The following is a 20,010-nucleotide window of genomic DNA, read 5'->3' as shown; positions in this document are numbered from 1 at the left end:
GAACTTACTGAGAGTTATTTATACTAATGGAAATTTTATTTGGTTCTTCTTCACCTTTTACATTACACCATTAAATCACCAGTACTAGCAATAGTAATATTTACAGAATTAAAAATTTCTGTCACCAATTTGGTCACATTTTCCTACTTTTTGGGTTCTCAATTTTTATGCTGTAGGAAATTTTTGTTGCCATCAGAGAGCTAGCCTAGGTTTCATTCCTTCATTCTTCCATTCAGTAAACAGAGTCAAAGAGTTAAAATCAAAACTTCTAAGTCATTTGATGATATTCAGTCTGAGGATCAGGGATTCCAAGACTGTATGCTGCTGCTCACCTTCCATGAATGAGATCCCAGAGAGACAACAACGCAGTGTGAACCAAAAGCCATGTCACTGATGCTTATGGAAGTATCCTAGAAGCCAACCCAGGGCTCCTCTGGGTATGGCAAGTTGGAGCTTGTATGCTAAATCCAAGAGGGACTTTTTAAATCTCCCCTTTGAAAAATCTTTGCATGTCCCCAAATTACAACCAGATTTTTGTAAGGAAAGAATCATAGAAAGTGTTGGAGATCAGTCACTTGTGTACGTGGCAGACCAGGTGCAACAGAACAAAAGGGTCCATGCACATGCGCCTCAGGCTTTGTCTCTTCAAGGAGCTCATATTCAATATTTTATCCAAGGTAAGTACAACAACTAACTCTTGGTGATTTTTTTATTCCTGAATAATTCTAGCTGGGAATACTTTCAGTATTTTAAAACTGAACCTGAAACGTGAGCAATGCCATTGATCACAGAGAAGCTCTAGGCAGACTTATGTGTTAGACTCCTCTTGGTAGCTTGTTGAGAACTGTAACAGTCTGTGTCAACACCACAACAGCTAGTATATAAAATAGAAATATCATTGAAGGGTGAACAGACCATTCATGGATGTTAAATGGAAGGGTATTATTTCAACCAGAGCAGATTAGGAGAATGTGAAGAATAATTTAAGGAAGTATAGCCAATACTCTGAATAAGGAGGCTGCTCTACCACCCTCTTGGTAATTGACCATTAGATAATAATCTTGCACATTCAGTGATACGCTTATATCAGCAATGATGATGCAAAAAGGCAAAGACACAAAAGGTTGGGTCAGAGGCAGGTTATTGTACAAACATTTATGTTGGAAATAATCTGTGCCATTACTCAATGAATGCATGTGTGCTCAGTCATGTCCAACTTTTTGCGACCCCATGGTCTGTAGTCAGCCAGACTCCTCTGTCCATGGAATTTTCCAGGCCAGAAAACTGGAGCGGGTTGCCATTTCCTCTTCCAGGGGATCTTCCCAACACAGGGATCAAACCCACCCACTTATCCTACGTCTCCTGCATTGGCAGATAGTTTCTTTACCACTGCATCTCTGCGAAGTCTCATGACTTGATAATCACTGCATAAGGAGCTGCATTCCAATTGGAAAATTCAGTAAATATTAAAAATCACATGTAAATACAATATCAGAGTTATCCCTGACTCATGTCTTCACTTCCATTTATTTCCGTCCCAGGCTTCCTCATCTCAGCTGATGGCAACTCAGTTGCCAAAACCTAGAAGTCATCATTGACAATTCTCTTCCTTTTAGCTCCCTAACCCAACACATCAGCAAATTTTACTGATCCTGGCTTCAAAATGTTTCCCAAACACAATACCCACGATCTTTAATGCTGATGTGCAGATGCCCTCAGCATCATTTCTTGCCTAGATGATTACAGTAGCCCTGTGACTGGTGTCCTTGCTTCCACTTTTGTTCTATCCCCATCCTGATGATCAGTTCCCAAAGGACTCACAATTCCCAATTTGTTTGTTTGTTTTTTTAAGTAGACTTTCGTAGAGCAGTTCTAGGTTCACAGAAAAATTAAGCAAAAAGTATAGGTAGTTCCTGTACCCCCTCTTCCCTTCCCACACACAGCCTCCCCCCATTATCAACATCCCCAGAATGGTACTTTGTTATAAGTGAAACTACACAGCACTGTCACCCAGAATCTATAGTTTACATTAAGGTTCACTCTTGGTATTTTACATTCTGTGGGTTTGAACAAATGTATAATGACACATATCCAGCATTATAGTATCATACAGAGTAATTTCACTGCTCCCCCAAATCCTCTAGCTCCCCCTGTTCTTACTCCTTATTCCCAACCCCTGGCAACCACTGATTTTTTTTTTTTTTTAAACTGTCTCCAAGGTTATGACAGGGAAACCTGGTGTGCTGCAGCCAGGGTTGCAAAGATTTGGACATGACTGAGCAAGTTTACAACAGCAATATTCCAGAATCTCATATAGTTGGAATGATACTATGTGTAGCCTTTTCAGATTGACTTCTTTCACTAAGTAAGAGGCATGTCAGTTTCCTTCATGTCTTTTCATGTTTAACATCTTATTTGTTTTTAGTGCTAAAAAATATTCCACTGCATACCTATACCACAGTTTATGTATCCATTCACCTAATGAAGGACATCTTGAGTACTCCCAAGTTTGGCAATTATAAATAAACCATCCACATGCAGGTTTTTGTGAGGATCTAACTTTTCAATTCTTTTGGATAAATACTAAAGAGTACAATTGCTGGATCGTGTGATTAGAGGTATATTTAGTTTGTAAGAAACCACCAAACTATCTTTCAAAGTGACTGTACCATTTTACACTTCCATCAGCAACAAATGAGAGTTCCTGTTGTCTCACATTCTCGTAGGCATCTGGAATTGCCATTGTTTTTGGTCTTTCTAATAGGTGATGTAATGGTATTTCATTGTTTCTTTAATTTACAATTTCCTAATGACACATGATGTGAAGCATCTTTTCATATGCTTATTTTCCATCTGTATATCTTCATCAGTGAGTTGCCTGTTCAAATCTTTTACCCATTTTTTAACCATGTTGTTCATTTTCTTATCATTGAATTTTAAGAGTCTCTGTATATTTTAGATAATAATCCTTTATCGGATCTGTATTTTGCAAATATTTTTCCTAGTCTGTGACTTATCTTCTTGTTTCCTTAACAGTATCTTTCATAGAGCAGAAGTTTTTAATTTTTATGAACTTCAACTTATCAATTATTTCTTTCATGAATTGTGCCTTTGCTGTTGAATTAAAAAGTCATCCCCAAACCCAAGATCACCTAAATTTTCTTTTATGTTATCTTTTAGGAGTTTTATAGTTTATCATTTCACACTTAGTCCAATTTTTTATGAAGGATATAAAGTTTGAGTGGGTTTTTAAAAATCTAGAGCATAACAAGCCACTTTCATGTTTGAAACACTCCAGTAACTACCACTTATGTTTAGAATTGAACCAGAGATTTTTACCATAATCTATAATTTCTACCTAAGCTAACCACTTTCCACAATTCCAGGCTGTCCTGGTATATTTCTCTCCCCTCTGCCACAGTAGACTTCCTTGTGCCTCTTGACATGCAGAGGTCATTCATAACATACACAAAAGTAGGATTACTTAATTAACAATCTATAGACAACAATTAAGATTGAGTAGAAATCAAATGAGTAAATATTATAGAGGAGAGTGAATGTAGTGAATTCCAGGAACTTCCCTGGTGGCTCAGTGGTGAAGAATCCATCTGCCAATGCCAAAGACTTGGATTTGATCCCGGGTTCGGAGTTCAATTACTTAGTGCGGAGCAATTAAGCCCGTACACCACGACTGTTGAGCCTGTACTCTGGAGCCTGGGAACCACAACTGTTAAAGCCTGCACACTCTGTAGCTTGTGCGCAGCAGCAAGAGAAGCTGCTTTAGTGAAAAGCCCAAGCACCACAAGTAAAAAATAGCCCCTGCTCATCCCAACTAGAGAAAAGTCCTCACAGCAGTAAAGACCCAGCACAGCCAGTAAACAAGAGATTATATCAAAAAAGCCAACTCCTTCAAAAAAAGGGGAGAAGAATTCCAGCCACAGACAACTTCTTTCAGTTTGTGTGTAGCATTTAGTAGATGAGTAGGTCAGCCAAGCTGAAAGGATCAGAAGTTAAATCAATTGGCAAGTACCCAAGAAGAGAAAGAAAAGTTTGAATTGGATCTTTAAAAAATATCCTGAGGTTGAACACTTTAAAAACCTAGAATTGCTTTGTATAAGAATACCTGTGGCGGATTCATTTTGATATTTGGCAAAACTAATACAATTATGTAAAGTTTAAAAATAAAATTAAAAAAAAAAGAATAAGGGATCATTTTAACTGAGGTACAATATGTTGCAAATTGAATTTTTAAAACTGGTACAGTGTTACAGAAGGACAGATCATTTTCAATAATGTATTTGTTTGACCCAATAATTAACATATATTCAAAATGTTAATTCTCCCAGAGTCAAGTCTGAATTTTTAATTTCCAGGAATGTGTGTATCTCTTACTGTCAGCTCCATTTGCTGCCTGATTCTTAAATCTCCACTTATTTGTCCCTTAGGACATTGTTTTGCAGTTACATATCAGCCATACTGATTGAATTTAGGGAGTTGTTTTCTCCATTACTTTTAATAGTGCTGTTCTTCATCAAAGAATCCTTCAGGTATCCCAAGTTATCCTGAACTCAGGTTTGCCTTCTGCTACAGGTAATAAAAATGCATTATGTCATGAGAAGAAATAAGTGATTTTTAAGTTCTTTTAAATAAAATGTCAACAGTGAAACCAAGAATTCCAGCTTCTGTTTTGCAACTCTTTAAGACACTTAAGTGAGCACTGTGTCAGTAATAGTTCTCAATAGTATGCTCCTTTTGCCCCAGCAGGAATGGATTCCAAGACATTAAATTCTGCTTTTAGCAAACAATATTACAGTAGTGTTACAACACAGGTTAGTTTTGTTGAAAATAAATTCTCCTTTGAATCACTAGAAATAGTTCTTTTCTAGGCCAATGTAAATGCAATTGTATTATTTCTTAAATCCAACAGTAATGTATACTTCATTATATCTGTAAAATAGTACATATTTGACCATTTTTACTGAGTGCCTACTTGGTAATGGTACTGTCATTTGTGTCTTATTGGGAAGATACGTTTTGAACATTTCAAGTGAATCTGTTGCCAGCTAGTGGTATGGGTTTGGGTGGACTCCGGGAGTTGGTGATGGACAGGGAGGCCTGGCGTGCTGCGGTTCATGGGGTCGCAAAGAGTCGGACACGACTGAGCGACTGAACTGAACTGAACTGAGTGGTACATATTATATGTGCTTCAAAAGGATAACTGCCTTTTCAAAATAACCAAGGGGCACATCAAATTTACTTAAAAGCAAAGTTTTAAAAAAATCTTTATCTGCCACATTGGTGAAGAACAGCAGTATTCATGTAAGAATGGATGTCTGGAATGTCCTCTTGACGTGTAATGCCCTCTGCCATCTACTGCCTAGTCCTTAGGCTCCCACACCGTGATGATACATCTGTCTGGCATCCTTACTATATTAACAGAATAATGAGGTATGGTCATACCTTCATTTTTATACCTTACCACTTATCACTAGATTTAGATACAAAAATAAATTTTCTTAAAATTATTTAAAAAATTCCAAAGAAATATTCCCATATTTCACCCACTTCAGTGCCTGATTTCTGAAAGTAGTTATTTTGAAATGACATTAATTATTCAGAAATACACCAGAGGGCTTTGAGTATTGAAGCTTTTTCAGTCTTCAAGAATCCCCTATGTAAGCTTAGATACCAGAGACCGGTCTAAGCATTAGCTTCCTAAGGGGCTCTTTAGAAATGAAAGGAAGCTGGAAGTCCACTGAGACAAGCATCCCAGGTTCAGTTTATTATTTTAACCATTGTGCCATAGCAAAAAATTTTGAACTAGCATATTTCATTAGCCTGGAATGGGAGCTGAGTTATGGGACATTACCTCAGGGTTCAGTCTTCTAATAATATTTACTTTTAGGATCTATGACTTCTCATTAATTTGCTGATCAATGGTGTTAAAAATTGGTTCAAGTAGAATTTTAGATGTTTGCTAAGGGCTCATTCACTAAATTTGAAAGACCAAAATTTTTTAACTTTGAAAAGGAAAATTCTCTTTGAGAGGGCAGTCAGATACATTTTTATACAAGGAGAAAATATCTTTCTACTTCGTGCCTTCAGTGGTTGACACAATTTCTAGGGCCATTTATAAATACCCATTTGGTATGACTTGGTATGAAGTAAGATTGATTTAGAATTCTAGCTTATAACAGAAGGAGCTTTCAAGTTCTATTAGTTCAGACTCCTCTTGTGTATATAGAAAATATATTTTCTGGTGGTTTTTTTTTTAATTGGCCTATTTATCTCAGAAACATTTGAAGAATAGTCTTCAATGTGTGTGCTCTGTATGATGCAATCATTTAAAGCATCTGCTAGGTAAATTTTGGGTAAGTGATCACACTTTCCGTTTTCTTCCACCTTTCCCTGCTTCTATGCAAGGTAGTTTTGATAGGAGTGTGGAGTATAAATGCTTTGTTTTTATATGATCTCATACAGTGGAGAAAGGGTCAACCATCCACAGGACTTCTGGCTTCTTTCTGATTTCTGCTTTAGATACGTCAGTCGAGTTTATTCCTGGGACTGCTCTCATGGGAATACCATCTCATCTTTGGGTGCTCACTGGAGTTTGTATTCCAGACATTTGTGCTACCAACATAAAAATCCCTGCACACTTTGGCCTTGTCTCAACCTCAGGTTCCCATCCATCTATTAGTCTCAGAACTTCTGCCTCCTTTACCACTGAGACATGCAACAACATCTGGATCTCTTGCCTACTTCCTACAGGCCCTGAGAAATACTATCTCAGTTTTATCTCTCTTGCCAATTCCAATTGTAAAGATTCACATTGAGTGTGATGGCATGTGGTGATTCTTCTAGGTAAGCGGGACCAGCTATCCAACCCACACATTATAGGCTCCCTCATAATTGACTGGGCATTTTTATCACTCTTTTCATTCTGCCTGGGCTTTCTTCTCCAGAGGAAGAAAATGAGGACACATGTTGGATGCTGCGTCTTACTTTTATTTCTCTTTTCCCCCTCAGTTAAAAGGGACATGCCTTCCTTTTCCTGTATATCACATTCTCATTTATCCCACTCCTTAAAGTATAGAAGAAAATCTTCTGTGATCTGTCTTGTCATGCTTGACTCTTGATATATCAATAAGAGCTTAAGGAATTTCAGTGTCTACCATTCTCTAATAAGCTTAGGGGTAGAAGGCTGCAAGGAAATGGAAATTGAATGGGAAATGAACACACACTGCTTTAATATTTATAAAACATTATCTTTGTCACTTCTAGATCAATGGGTATGAATTTTTGTTGCCCAGTTGCTCAGTCTTGTCTGACTTTTTGCGACCCATGCAGCACACCAGGCTTCCCTGTCCTTCAACATCTCCCAGAGCTTGCTCAAACTCATGTCCACTGAGTCAGTGATGCCATCTGACCATCTCATCCTCTGTTATCCCCGTCTCCTTCAGTCTTTCCCAGCATCAGGGCTTTTTCTAATGAGTTGGCTTTGCATCAGGTGGCCAAAGTATTGGAGCTTCAGCATTAGTCCTTCCGATGAATGTTCAGGATTGATTTTCTTTAGGATTGACTGGTTTGAACTCCTTGCTGTCCAAGGGATTCTCAAAAGAGTCTTCTCCAGCACCACAGTCTGAAAGCATCAATTGAGAAGGCGATGGCACCCCACTCCAGTACTCTTGCCTGGCAAATCCCATGGACGGAGGAGCCTGGTAGGCTGCAGTCCATGGGGTCGCTAAGAGTCGGACACGACTGAGCGACTTCACTTTCACTTTTCACTTTCATGCATTGGAGAAGGAAATGGCAACCCACTCCAGTGTTCTTGCCTGGAGAATCCCAGGGATGGGGGATCCTGGTGGGCTGCCGTCTATGAGGTCACACAGAGTCAGACATGATTGAAGTGACTTAGCAGCGGCAGCCTTCTTTATGGTCCAACTCTCACATTCGTACATGACTACCGGAAAAACCATAGCTTTGACAAGATGGTCTTTTGTAAGCAAAGTGATGTCTCTGCTGTGTAATATGCTGTCTAGGTTTGACATAGATTTTCTTTCAAGGAGCAAGTGTCTATGAATCCTGGCTGCATATTAAAATCATCAGTGAGAGAGGATATGGAATGGCTGGTAGTGGGGGAGAGAGGACTTGTTAATGTACACTTATACTAGAACCAGCCACAGAAAATTAAATCAGAATATCAAATATTGATCAGTCTGATGCCGATAAAGTTTAAGTGAATCGCTCAGTGTCAGTTAGTAAATAAGTCTCACACAGGAGGGTGCTCTTCCTTTCTCCGACACTTCTAAGCAGATCATGGTGCTAAACCAGCTGCTTCTGTTGTTTTTGAAAAAATTATTTATTTACTATTTATTTTTGGCTGAGTTTGCCTTTTGTTGCTGTGTGGGCTTTCTTTAGCTGCATCAAGTTGGGGCTGCTCTCTACTTGTGGTGTGCAGGCTTCTCACGACAGCGGCTATTCTAGTTGCGGAGCATGGGTTCTAGGCACATGGGCTTCCATAGTTCTGGCTCGGTAGTTGTGGCTCACAGGCTCAGGGTGCAGGCTCAGAAGTTGTGACGCACAGGCTTAGGTGCTCCATGGCATATGGGATCTTCCTGGACCAGGGGTCGACCGTGCATCCCCTGTGTTGGCAAGTGGATTGTTAACCACTGGACCACCAGGGAAGTTCTTTTCTTTTATAAATTATTTATTTATTTACTTATTTTTGGCTGTGCTATTTCTATTCTTAAATAGATATGCAAACCACATTTATAGTTTATTTAATGTTTACAGGAAATGGCAACCCACTCCAGTGTTCTTGCCTGGATAATCCCATGGACGGAGGAGCCTGGTGGGCTACAGTCCACGGGGTCGCAAAGAGTCAGACATGACTGAGCGACTTCACTTTCACTTTCACTTAATGTTTACAGGGCAGTGTATTATAGTATATATATATTTCACATACAACCTACAAAGAAAACAATTCAAGAGAAAAATGCTTTCTTCATTTACTTCTTTATCCCTTACAACATTGTAGTGGAGTATTGTCACAATGGTTGTACTGTCAGGAGAAGGGTCTCTAAGAAAAATGTCCTAGGTTCTCATTATACAAAGAGCTAATCCCTATTGCTTGCCAGTGCTTGTGTAGAACAACTTATTTCTCTATCACATCAGTGCTGCCTTTCGCCCTTGCCTCTATATCCTCCTAGCTCCTCAAACTCATTTTCTCCACTTTCATATTTTCTCTGGAGTCACTTTCAAGGGTAACTGATGATCTTTCAGTCTGTGGAGAGAAAATAGAGAAATTGAGCAGAGATATACAATGTAATAATTTTAACTAGTACCAGAGATCCCTGCATCCTGTGTCAAAAGTTGCAAGTAAAGGAAATACAACCATGTAACTACTAACTTCCAATCACATCTGAAGGATAAGTGATGTCTAAGGAATGCTCAAACTACCACACAATTGCACTCATCTCACACACTAGGAAACTAATGCTCAAAATTCTCTAAGCCAGGCTTCAGCAATACATGAACTGTGAAATTCCAGATGTTCAAGCTGGTTTTAGAAAAGGCAGAGGAACCAGAGATCAAATTGCCAACATCCATTGGGTCATCAAAAAAAGCAAGAGAGTTCCAGAAAAACATCTATTTCTGCTTTATTGACTATGCCAAAGCCTTTGACTGTGTGGATCAAAATAAACTGTGGAAAATTCTGAAAGAGATGGGAATACCAGACCACCTGACCTGCCTCTTGAGAAATCTGTATGCAGGTCAGGAAGCAACAGTTAGAACTGGACATGGAACAGACTGGTTCCAAATAGGAAAAGGAGTACGTCAAGGCTGTATATTGTCACTCTGCGTATTTAACCTATATGCAGAGTACATCATGAGAAATGCTGGGCTGGAAGAAGCAGAAGCTGAAATCAAGATTGCTGGGAGAAATATCAATAACCTCAGATATGCAGATGACACCACCTTTATGGCAGAAAGTGAAGAGGAACTAAAAAGCCTCTTAATGAAAGTGAAAGAGGAGAGTGAAAAAGTTGACTTAAAGCTCAACATTCAGAAAACGAAGATCATGGCATCCGGTCCCATCACTTCATGGGAAATAGATGGGGAAACAGTGGAAACAGGGTCAGACTTTATTTTGGGGGGCTCCAAAATCACTGCAGATGGTGATTGCAGCCATGAAATTAAAAGACGTTTACTCCTTGGAAGGAAAGTTATGACCAACCTAGATAGCATATTCAAAAGCAAAGACATTACTTTGCCAACAAAGGTCCGTCTAGTCAAGGCTATGGTTTTTCCAGTAGTCATGTATGGATGTGAGAGTTGGACTGTGAAGAAGGCTGAGCACCGAAGAATTGATGCTTTTGAACTGTGGTGTTGGAGAAGACTCCTGAGAGTCCCTTGGACTGCAAAGAGATCCAACCAGTCCATTCTAAACGAGATCAGCCCTGGTTGTTCATTGGAAGGAATGATGCTAAAGCTGAAACTCCAGTACTTTGGCCACCTCATGCGAAGAGTTGACTCATTGGAAAAGACTCTGATGTTGGGAGGGATTGGGGGCAGGAGGAGAAGGGGACGACAGAGGATGAGATGGCTGGATGGCATCACTGACTCGATGGACGTGAGTTTGAGTGAACTCCAGGAGTTGGTGATGGACAGGGAGGCCTGGAGTGCTGCACTTCATGGGGTCGCAAAGAGTCGGACAGGACTGAGCAACTGAACTGAACTGAAGGACCTTTCTCCATTAAGATCTCAAGTATTTTTAATCTCCTTTCTTCTGTTTCCTGATTTGTGTTTTCTCTCTCCCACCCTCTCTCTCTTTCCTTTTCTTCTTCCTTCTCCTACCTCTTCCTTTTTCTTTCTCCCTCCCTCCTTTTCTCTTCTCCAAATAAGAAAGAAGCTTTAGAGTTCTTTGTTTCTTTGCAACAGAAAAATAAATGTGGCAAAATGATATTCCTGTGGTTGTCAAAAATCAAGGAGCAAACTGTAAACTTTTCCTCCAACCCACCCTGTTTGAAAGGGGCTCACCTGTCTATGGAAAGGGAAAAAGAAAAGAATTCTGAAAAGAAGCATGGTCTGTTGATTACCAGTTGCTTTCTTCATCTTCCACATTTTGACCATTAACTCCACTGCACATTCTGTCTACAGACAAACAAATATTCCAAGTCACTGGATGTCACTGATCCCTGTAGAAAAATTTCTCTGGGATTTGAGCTGGTTCAACTGAATGCCATTGATTTTCTAACTTAGGAGATGCACACCACCGTCTAATAAGTGTCATCTCATCCAGATAATGTAGACTCTGAGGGAAGCTGAATGCAGATATCAGCTGGGGGCATCACCTTATTTGGTCTCTGGATATCCTTGCTCTGAATCTGTTGGGTTAGCAGCTAACACTCACTTTCACATGCAGATCTCTTGTATTTCTTTTTCCTGTTTCTCTGTTAGTTATTCTAGAACGGTATCTGAAGACTTTTAAACTTAAGATGTCAAAGAACGCAGTGCATTTTCTCACTGGATAACTGCCCAGAGAAGAGGCTGGGGCCATTTGGACAGGGCTGCTGGGGGCTTGTGTCATCACAGCGTTTACTCGGGTCCTGGAGAGTGAATGTGCACATCAGAAACTTTACACCCAAAGATTTCTTTGTCTCTCTGTTTTCCATTTCTAGCCTGGATGTGTAAATACCACTGAAGTGGACATTAAGAAGTCATCCAGAATGAGAAATCCACACAAAACACGAAAGGTAAAATCAACATTTGTTGTTCTGATCTTGCAATGTGTTGTACTGTGTATGATCTCAGGTGGCCTCGGCCTGCAGTGGCTAAAGTGGGGCTTCAGTTCCCTGGCCAGAGATTGAGGCCAGGTCACAACAGTAAGAGCACGGCATCTAGCCACTAAACCAGTGGTCAGTGACAAGGGCCGTGCCCCTTCAACTTTGCAGAAATGAATTTCCTGAGATAGAAAGTAGTGAAAAAGTATTTATTAAGAGAAAAAAAGAGTATATTACATGTGACTAGACACATGGGTGGACTTAGGAGAGTCCCTGAGTCACGCCCTCTTGGCAGTTTGAATTACTTTTATGGGGAAATTCTTCCTGGTTTCTTTTGGCCAATCATTTTAATTTGCCTGGTTTGCAGTCCATATTTGGTGAATCTAGGACCCCCCCCCCCCCCCCGCCCAATGTGCGTGCACACATTTCTTAGCCAAGATGGATTTCACAGAAAAGGCGTATGGGTAGAACATCCCTTGGCATCATTCCCCTTTGGCCTCCAAGGAGCCTTTCTGCACATGTGTGGTCAGGGAAGTCTCCTGACTTCAAGAATGAGAAATATGTGGTCTGGCAGGGCCCTGCCTCCCCACTTAATTGTCCTGCTACTCTCTTCTTGGATTTTCAGTCCACAGGGAATGAATCTCGTCACTTTACCCTGTAGGGAGCTGGGGGAGCATCTACCTCCTGCCTCATTTAGAGGACGTCAACCACAAAAACAAAAAACAAACAAAAAAACCCTCTTCTTCCATTTCATGAGTCCTTTATAGCATATTCCCTGCTCTTCCCTGTTACTTGGCTAGAAGAAAATCTGGAGGTTCAAGCCCTGGACTTCTGTCAGTTCCTCTCTCACCAGGAAATAGACCCCGTCCTGATTCTCAAACATGCCAAGGTCTCAAGGTGTGGAGGTGGCTGTGACAGGAGAGCTGAGAGGAGAGCCATTAGCAGAAAAGGTATCTCTTTCAGAGCTCAGGAAATGAGGGAAAATAAATACAGATTATCTGAGAACAAGTGGTACTCATGAGAGACAGGCATTGTTAGAGAAAAATTTGAAGAAAAAGACATCATCATAAAGATGTTTAATTATAGGTACTGTATGAAGACCACATTTCAATATCAAAATTTTGTGGCATAACTATAGGATGGTGACAGTAGGTTTAGGATCTCTTATATGAGGAAGTATGTAACAAAAATGAAGTGCTATCCTGAATTCAATGACGTTTTATACAATCTTTTGAAAACACATAGCCGAAGTACCTACACTTTTTAATGTAACACATACATATAGAAGGCATTTTTTTCTTTGGGCTTCCCTGTGGCTCAGACAGTTATTATAGAATATATTTTTCAATGATAAAGAATCTGCCTGCAGTGCAGGAGCCCCAGGAGATCTGGGTTTGATCCTTTGGCTGAGAAGGTTCCCTGGAGGAAGGCATGGCAACCCACTCCAGTATTCTTGCCAGAGAATCCCATGGACAGAGGAGCCTGGTGGCTATAGTCCATAGGGTCTCAAAGAGTCGGAAATGATTGAAGCCACGTAGCACACACACACACAGATTCGTTTTGAACTTCCCTGGTGGCTCAGATGGTAAATATAGATGGTTTATATTTATTCCATAAAAAATGATGCACATAAAGTTACCTGGCCTGTAGTAGTCACTCTGAGGACACAGCCAAAGGTCAGTGCCACTAGATCAAACCATTGCACAGAGTTCAAGACCTTCTCTTCCATAGCTTTTTACTTATGCAGCGTTTTCTGGGATATGTGTCCAGGCAGCAGGTACTAAGTTTTTTCTGTAGTCTAATTTCTTAATGTCTTTTTCTTCCATCCCTAGAAATAAGCATTATAGTCAAAGGCCCCACTATGGTCCACGTACCTTTTTTTTCTTTTGTTCTTTTAAAACTGTTTACCTTGATGTTAGGATAAAGAAGCCACAGGAAAAGTGCCATGAAATCCATTCAGGTGAGGTGCTCAAAAGCTTTTGGTCCTAGCATGTCTCTGAGAAGGCAAAGCCAGACGGCAGCAAGCCTGTTGGCCCCTCTCTCTTATGATCAGGCCTGGGCACTTCCTCTCACCCTCCGCTCACAGCGTGGCCTAGTGTACCGGGACTAGCTTTGTGGTTCCAAATTCAAACATGCAATCAGCTACCCCAGAGTGCATTAAGTCACTTCTCACTACTTCCTGAATTTTGAAGAGGTCAAAATATATTACTTTGTGTCTGGTTTCCCCTATAGACACCAGCTGAGATGTGCTCTGAATCACACAGGAAAGTATCTGAATTGATGAGATAGAACTTAAAGATTAGTAAATTTACACTGTCCCTGGAGCTCTTGTACTCAAGTGATGGTGTCCTGCCAGTGCTTCACACTGCATCATTGTTTTTGAAAACTTGGAAATCATTAGTTTTCAGTGTTGCTCTTCAGATACCATCAGCCCTCACTGAATGGTAGAAAAACATTGTCATAGCAAAGTGAAATGTTGTAAAAAGTGGAACCATGGAGCTCAACTCTATTGGTCTAGTTGGTAGCGTAATTTCCCGTGAATCAATAACAGTAGAACTAGAGAACTAATAGCAGAGCTGTATAGCACTAAAACCACTAGAGAAAAACAGAATTCCTGCAGGATGCAGATAGCGTACATACCCTTGTTCTTAACAATTGGAGAATACTGATTTTCTCACCTTCTGATAAATACAGCTTTTCATACTGAGAAGTACTGGATTTTCTTTAATTTTCACCAGCAATGTTACTTTATATAAAAGGTTATAGGACTCTAAGTCACATACTGGTTTGTCTTTAGAATTATTACCACTTGTGCTTTAGCTCATATTTGGCTAGGAACTGGAATGATCCATTCAATCAGCAGATTTAGCAAATCTCTACTTTATGCCAGGTATGTACTGGTCTTTCGTTATTCAAAAATAAATGAGACAGGCATGGCCTTGCTCCCATAACTTACGGTCTTAATGAGAGTACACATATTGAGCAAGCAAACAAAGCAAATGTGTGTATTTATGTGATATATATACTAGTATATAACAGTTGACAAAATTGTGTGAGATATATATACATATATATATATGCTAGTATGCTCTGGCTATTCTAACAAAATGCTACAGCCTGGGGAGCTTAAACAATAGGAATTTATTTTCTTCCAGTTCTGGAGACTGGAAATCTGAGACCAAGGTGCTGGTAAATTTGGTTCCTGATGAGAGCTGTCTCTCTGGCTAGCAGATGGCCAGCTTGTGTTCTCACATGGCAGAGAGAGAGAACTCAGTGTTCCTTCTCTTCTTTTTAAGGGTACCAGCTCCATAGGATTAGGATCCCACCGTATGATCCCACTTAACCTTTATACCTCCTTTCAGACCCCATCTCCAAATGCAATCAGAGTGGGCTGCAGCACAGGAATTTGGGAGGGACACAACTCAGTCATGTTATCAAGGGCATTTAAATGGTTTGTGATTCTAAACTGTCACACCATTTTATTAATGAATAGCTTGACAACAAGAACAAACCGTTTCAACATACTCTGAAGACTTCACAGTTCTGTCCTTCAGGAGCAAGCAGTTCTGTGAGAGTCTAGACAGAAATGGCAGAGGCCAGCCTGCCACCTGTGGAAACTGCCTTCGCCTTCTGCTGTTAATTGGCAAGTGCCCTTTGTTCCTTCTCTTAGCTGTATGGTCGCCCTCTGTGCTATACTGAGGCTGGTAAGGAAGTGGAACCCCTGGACTGCACTTCATTTTTGAAAGCAGATACTGCCCTTAGTGAAGAGAGCTGCTGTTCCATTCTTTGGGATTCAGCCGTGATGATATTGCTTGTGATTATGTGTCATAGAACAAAGGACATATATGTTAAGAATAAAAGACCAAGTGAGTTCCTTAAGTATTCATTTAGCATATGTACCTGAGGAATATCAGGGTTTGGGACATTATATTTAAGTGTTTAATTTCAAATACATTTGTCAAATATGTGAAAAGAAGGCTGAGATGTATATCTGATTTGAAATACTTTTGAATAGGTAGGGCTAACCAGTGTTTAAATCTGTCTTTTTATTTGAACATACTTTACTAAAATACAAAGAAATAAGTAAAGTGTATAACCTCAATTTTCTGTGAAGGAATAATAATGAAGCATAAGCAAAAATACCTGGGGAAAGAAATGGCAATCCATTCCAGTATTCTTACCTGGAAAATCCCATGGACAGAAAAGCCTGGCAGGCTGGTCTGTGGGGTTGCAAAGAGTCAGACACGACTTAACAACTGAGCACAAGTGGAAATAAATCAGCCTAATCTAGGCAAATTTTAAGGGGCACTATGTACCTGATTTTCTTCATCTGATTCTAAAATTTTAACTCTAATAAGTCAGGCTTTGTTTGTATTATGGCTAAATTTCTCCAGAGAAACAGAACCAAAAATAAGGAGATATATAGATATCTGTATGCAGAGAGAAAGAGAGAGAGATTTATTTTAAGGTACCAACTCACATGATTGTAAAAGGCTTGGCAAGTCCAAAATCTGATGAGGTAGGCCAACAAGCTAGGGATCCAGGGAAGAATTGCCATCTGTTGGCAGGATTTCCTCTTGCTTGGTTGGTGGAGGTCTTTTTGTTCTATTTAGGTCTTCAACTGATTGGATGCAAATGCATTATTGAAGATATTCTGCTTTACTCAGGATCCATTTATTTAAGTTTTAATCTCACCCAAAAATCATGCTTATAGAAACACCCGAAATAATGTCTGATCCAATATCTGAGCACCATGGTCCAGTCAAGTTGCCACATAAGATCACCCTTCTATATGACAATTGCTAGAAGAGGTCCTAGAACAACACAAAACATAAAGAAAAATGACAAAAGCATTTGTGCTTACACGACTGCAGCCACACTTCAGATCGTTTCCTATAACTGTAGAACCCACATTTCAAAACAACAGCAAGTTGTTTACTGTCTCATCATCTTTCTTTCCTGTGTTACTTGCATTTGAACATAATGGCATGTAATATTTTAGTTAACAGCTAAAGTGCACATCCTGGAAGAACAGTTAGCAAATTCATGATTAATGCCTAGTTTTCCTGCTATTAATGCAGTGGTTGTAGCTGTTTATACTTTAAAAGATTGGTATTTCTTTACTTCCATATGCCAAATGTGGAAATTTAAATTTTAATGTGTTACATAACAGAATAAACTATTCATATCTTAGTGCAGCACAAAAATGTTTTAAGTAAGAAGTACAATACATTTGCAGGCAAGAGAAACTGCTCAAAATAGATGAAAGAGAGGAATATTCTAAAACCTTAGGAATAGGCAGGGAGTTAGCCTAGATATTCCTGGATGCAGAGATGTGGACGCTGGCAAACTTTCTCTCTCAATCTTCTCTAGTCTCCTTTCACTGCTCTGTCTCTGCACTGGCTTCTTCCACATGGCATCGGACATAGTCCTAATTATTCTCCAGTCGAGCTGAGCATCCCCCCTCCTCCACCCATCACCAGTTAGAAAAATCCCAGATATTGCACTCCACATAAAAAAGCATAGAAACTTCCTTCACTCTTTAGTTCTTAAAGTGCCTTCCCCTTGACCAAAAATAAAGGAAAGAATTGTCTTATCTCTTCTGAGATGTAAAAGGAGATCACATATGAACAGATTTATGTAGAAAGTCAAATCTGTTTCATTTAATGAATAACCTATTCAGTATTCATTAGGATGGTACTGCATATGTAAAGTGTTAATCCAGGCACCCTGAGGAACAACAAAAAAAAGGTGTTATAAGTCAAAGCATCTTGATTTAGTAATTATCTTTGCTATTAAAACTCAAAGTGGATCCAAATTAGTTAATTTTCCCCATCTGCAAATATTAAGACACTGAGACAATTTCATTTCTCTTTTTCTCTAGCCCTATCCGCTCTATGCCAAGACTTCTAATATATTTCAGTTTTCTAAAAGGTGCAAATCCTTTTACATTGCAAATGATCCTCATAACTTATTGGCCAAAATAGGACCAATTTTCTTACCTCCTTTATGCATGAAGTAAGCCTTGAGCATAAAATTGTATTATTTGTGGCTATTTTCACTCTAGCCAACAATCAAAGTTAAAAGCTATTACTGATCCCCAGAAAATGAAAGGTACCCTGAATGAGGAAAGAGAGAATTCATGATGTTTACTTACATATAAGACAAAAAAGGAAATGTCCCAGTAACCTCAGAACCAGTGGCCAGGCTGCTGGAAGACTATTTGAAACAGCACCGCCCGATGGTTTGGGTGTTTTATGGAACTTCATGATGATCATTGAAGTGCATGTATATTGAAATAATCATAGAAATGTAGAGATAGAAGGTGATTTATTAATTATTTTACTTCTTTGGCACCATAAATTGTGGTATTTTTCTAGCACTCTTTTAAATTATTTTAAATCTTAACCAACAAACTCACTGTTAGAACTGTCAGCTGTCTTGTCTTTAAAACATTTTTTACATGAACTAGAGATTCTTATTAAAGAACCTTAAGTAATTAAACCAAGGTTAAGTGAGAATGTAAAGTTTACACCTTAGATGTCTTTTTTATTTTCTTTATCAAAAATTAGTATGATACAACTAAAAAAATAGCAGACATTAGAAAGTATAAGCGTTTCATAATTGGTGGTCTTTCGCTTCACTAATTTTAAAATACCCACCTCAACTGTTACTTCGGAGTTCAGAGGGTTATGTTATTTAGTCACCCTCAAACACAGCTAGTAGCAGTTCATACAGACCTTTCTTCAGTGAAAATTAAGTCTCTTTGTATTCCAGGTACTGTACTCTTGTCATTCTTTTCTTTCATAATACTTATCACAGTTTTAATCATATGTTTATCTATGTGATTCTTTGTGTAACCATTAGGTCATAAGTTCCAAGGAAGGAGGAAGCATACCTATTTTTGTTTACATCTATATCCCTAATGCTCAACAATTATATACAGCATATAATAGGTGTTTGATACATGTTGAGTGAATGATGGAAGGAAAGAAAAAGACAGTCCAAGCCATTTAGTTCAGTCCAGTTAGTAATTAACTGACATCACGTGTGCTAGTCTTTGGGTTGAAATGTATGCCCAGTGACAAGAATTGAGTTTCAAGGAGGTTGGAGCTATGTCAAAAGAGGGAAAATTGAAGTACCTACCAAAGATAGTCAGAAAAGCAAGTCAAATATGTTAAAGGTGGGCTAAGAGCAAAATAGTGGGAACTCACAAGGGAAAAGTGCCCAGGTACAGAGCCAAAAGGTTAACATTAAGAAGAGGTAGAATCTAGGTGAAAACAGGTCAGTTAACAGAACGAATTTAAATTTAGAGTTACTGGTAAGGTTGGTGATGGGCCTGAAAATTGGCTTGGTTAAACATCTTCCCTTTTCTGATTTCAATAGCTTCTTTCCACTATTTGGCAACTTTAATTTTGTAGGGCTTGTGAAACTTTGTCACGTCCTCGTCCATCCTCACGTCCAATGGAAAAGTGCTTAGAAGCTAACATTAAATTCTTTATTTTAAAGTAACAGTGCTTTAATAGTAAAGAAAAAGTAACTTGGCCTCTCCCTTGAGTTGACATGTAAGATGTCTCACCTTCAGTTAGGGATGAATTTTTGTTCTTGAAGTCCCCAGATTTTTGTTTATATTTACTAAGCAATGGGTCTTTCCCAAAAAAGAGCATTCCCAAATAGTAGGGTTCACCTTTTGACAAAATTGTAAAGAAGCACTTGGATATTAAGAATTTCAAAGATGTATAAAACCTTAGGGGTCACTGACGTTTGTAAATGGTACCTACTGAAACCAAATGACAAAGTCAGTATTGTGAGGTAAATGGCCTAATGTTGAGCTGGGAAAGCAGAAACATTCTGGTGTGTCTTTGATGATACCATCAGAGACAAAATCAGCACTGGAATTCTTGACCTGATTTCTCTCCTTATTACTCCATTCCTTTCCTATAAAACAACTAGATTATTTTTACCCTTTTGGCCTTATTACATTTTTATTCTATTATATATCCACCTCTGTTTTATTCTGAAATTAATACTTATTAGATGCTCTGTTGTGCTGTCATTTCCCAAATTAGTATTCTCAGCTCACCCCATATTTTGTCACGGTTACCTAGTTTTATTCCTATAGTCAGTTATTCTGTCAGTTAATAATGCAACCACATATTTTTTCCAAAAACTCTGTGCTTTCATTTTAGATTCATATGACATTTATGCTAGCAGTGCCTTTTGAATT

The 20,010-nt window shown here is 39.1% G+C and overlaps 1 protein-coding gene across 13 annotated transcripts in view; it reads left to right on the top strand.

Annotated features, from left to right (window-relative positions):
- RGS7 (regulator of G protein signaling 7) overlaps nucleotides 1-20,010 on the top strand; it is a 525,872-nt gene that overhangs the window by 440,651 nt on the left and 65,211 nt on the right. For all 13 annotated transcript variants that reach the window (XM_086342661.1, XM_086342663.1, XM_086342658.1 and 10 more), the window contains one exon: nucleotides 11,682-11,756. In XM_086342661.1, the coding sequence (XP_086198787.1) occupies nucleotides 11,682-11,756 (75 nt within the window). The remainder of the gene's footprint in view (nucleotides 1-11,681; nucleotides 11,757-20,010) is intronic.

Source organism: Bos grunniens, chromosome 16, assembly GCF_055505025.1.
Source record: "Bos grunniens cultivar Pamir isolate PY7600 chromosome 16, Bosgru_T2T1.0, whole genome shotgun sequence".
In the NCBI taxonomy this organism is placed as follows: Eukaryota; Metazoa; Chordata; class Mammalia; order Artiodactyla; family Bovidae; genus Bos; species Bos grunniens.
The sequence above is the reverse complement of the archived record's forward strand: the minus strand, read 5'-3'. Positions and strand labels throughout refer to the sequence as shown.